This window comes from Ranitomeya imitator, chromosome 6 (assembly GCF_032444005.1).
Source record: "Ranitomeya imitator isolate aRanImi1 chromosome 6, aRanImi1.pri, whole genome shotgun sequence".
In the NCBI taxonomy this organism is placed as follows: Eukaryota; Metazoa; Chordata; class Amphibia; order Anura; family Dendrobatidae; genus Ranitomeya; species Ranitomeya imitator.
The window spans coordinates 9,168,491-9,170,722 of NC_091287.1; the positions used below are offsets into that span (position 1 = coordinate 9,168,491).

Here is a 2,232-nt window from a genome sequence, read left to right on the forward strand (position 1 = left end):
TTCCCACAGGTCAGAATGACAGGGAAATAAACAGCGGCTGATTGCTGCACGCCCGGCTCTCGCCCTCCACTCAGGAATGACACTAATTTGGCAGAAAAACTGAAAGACGCAATTATTACTATTATTTCCCAGAATGTGTGACTGTGTTAACTCTTTGTTTACCTCATTTGTGCATTTATTTTATTGCTCCGAGGTGAGAAATGAAAGAATATCTGCACCATGTGGAGCAATCAGTAGGTGCAGAAGAAATGCTGCAGAGTCAGAAGCTTCAGGCATTGAAGGGTTAAAGCTTATTTTCATCAATTAACAGAATACAAAGTGACTGAAGAAAAGAGAAAAGGATATCCGATCGGTATCTGGAGACCGCTCATTGTCTCCATCATCAGTATCTGGAGACCGCCCATCGTCTCCATCATCAGTATCTGGAGACCGCCCATCGTCTCCATCATCAGTATCTGGAGACCGCCCATTGTCTCCATCATCAGTAACAGGAGACTGCCCATCGTCTCCATCATCAGTATCTGGAGACCGCCCATCGTCTCCATCATCAGTATCTGGAGACCGCCCATTGTCTCCATCATCAGTATCTGGAGATCGCCCATCGTCTCCATCATCAGTATCTGGAGATCGCCCATCGTCTCCATCATCAGTATCTGGAGACCGCCCATCGTCTCCATCCTCAGTATCTGGAGATCGCCCATCGTCTCCATCATCAGTATCTGGAGACCGCCCATCGTCTCCATCATCAGTATCTGGAGACCGCCCATTGTCTCCATCATCAGTAACAGGAGACTGCCCATCGTCTCCATCATCAGTATCTGGAGACCGCCCATCGTCTCCATCATCAGTATCTGGAGACCGCCCATCGTCTCCATCATCAGTATCTGGAGACCGCCCATTGTCTCCATCATCAGTAACAGGAGACTGCCCATCGTCTCCATCATCAGTATCTGGAGACCGCCCATCGTCTCCATCATCAGTATCTGGAGACCGCCCATTGTCTCCATCATCAGTATCTGGAGATCGCCCATCGTCTCCATCATCAGTATCTGGAGATCGCCCATCGTCTCCATCATCAGTATCTGGAGACCGCCCATCGTCTCCATCCTCAGTATCTGGAGATCGCCCATCGTCTCCATCATCAGTATCTGGAGATCGCCCATCGTCTCCATCATCAGTATCTGGAGACCGCCCATCGTCTCCATCATCAGTATCTGGAGACCGCCCATCGTCTCCATCCTCAGTATCTGGAGATCGCCCATCGTCTCCATCATCAGTATCTGGAGACCGCCCATTGTCTCCATCATCAGTATCTGGAGATCGCCCATCGTCTCCATCATCAGTATCTGGAGATCGCCCATCGTCTCCATCATCAGTATCTGGAGACCGCCCATCGTCTCCATCATCAGTATCTGGAGACCGCCCATCGTCTCCATCCTCAGTATCTGGAGATCGCCCATCGTCTCCATCATCAGTATCTGGAGACCACCCATTGTTTCCATCATCAGTAACAGGAGACTGCCCATTGTCTCCATCATCAGTAACAGGAGACTGCCCATCGTCTCCATCATTAGTATCTGGAGACCGCCCCCATCGTCTCCATCATCAGTATCTGGAGACCGCCCCCATCGTCTCCATCATCAGTATCTGGAGACCGCCCATTGTCTCCATCATCAGTAACAGGAGACTGCCCATTGTCTCCATCATCAGTAACAGGAGACTGCCCATCGTCTCCATCATTAGTATCTGGAGACCGCCCATCGTCTCCATCATCAGTATCTGGAGACCGCCCATTGTCTCCATCATCAGTAACAGGAGACTGCCCATCGTCTCCATCATCAGTATCTGGAGACCGCCCATCGTCTCCATCATCAGTATCTGGAGACCGCCCATCGTCTCCATCATCAGTATCTGGAAACCGTCCATTGTCTCCATCATCAGTATCAGGAGATCGCCCCCATCGTCTCCATCATCAGTATCTCGAGATCGCCCCCATCGTCTCCATCATCAGTATCTCGAGACCGCTCACCATCTCCATCATCAGTGTCTGGAGATCGCCCCCATCATCTCCATCATCAGTATCAGGAGACCGCCCATCGTCTCCATCATCAGTATCTGGAAACCGCCCATCGTCTCCATCATCAGTATCTGGAGATCGCCCCCATCATCTCCATCATCAGTATCAGGAGACCGCCCATTGTCTCCATCATCAGTATCTAGAGACCGCCCATC

General features: G+C 50.8%; 1 protein-coding gene across 1 annotated transcript; it reads right to left on the reverse strand.

Annotated features, from left to right (window-relative positions):
- Positions 1–303: 303 nt before the first annotated feature.
- Positions 304–1,328, reverse strand: LOC138642436 (dentin sialophosphoprotein-like). The gene is made up of 3 exons (XM_069730584.1): positions 1,028–1,328; positions 599–983; positions 304–322 (listed from the first exon to the last, which is right to left on the reverse strand). Exons 1-3 carry the CDS (start codon positions 1,326–1,328, stop codon positions 304–306), a joined length of 705 nt encoding a protein of 234 aa, XP_069586685.1.
- Between the last annotated feature and the right edge of the window lie 904 nt (positions 1,329–2,232).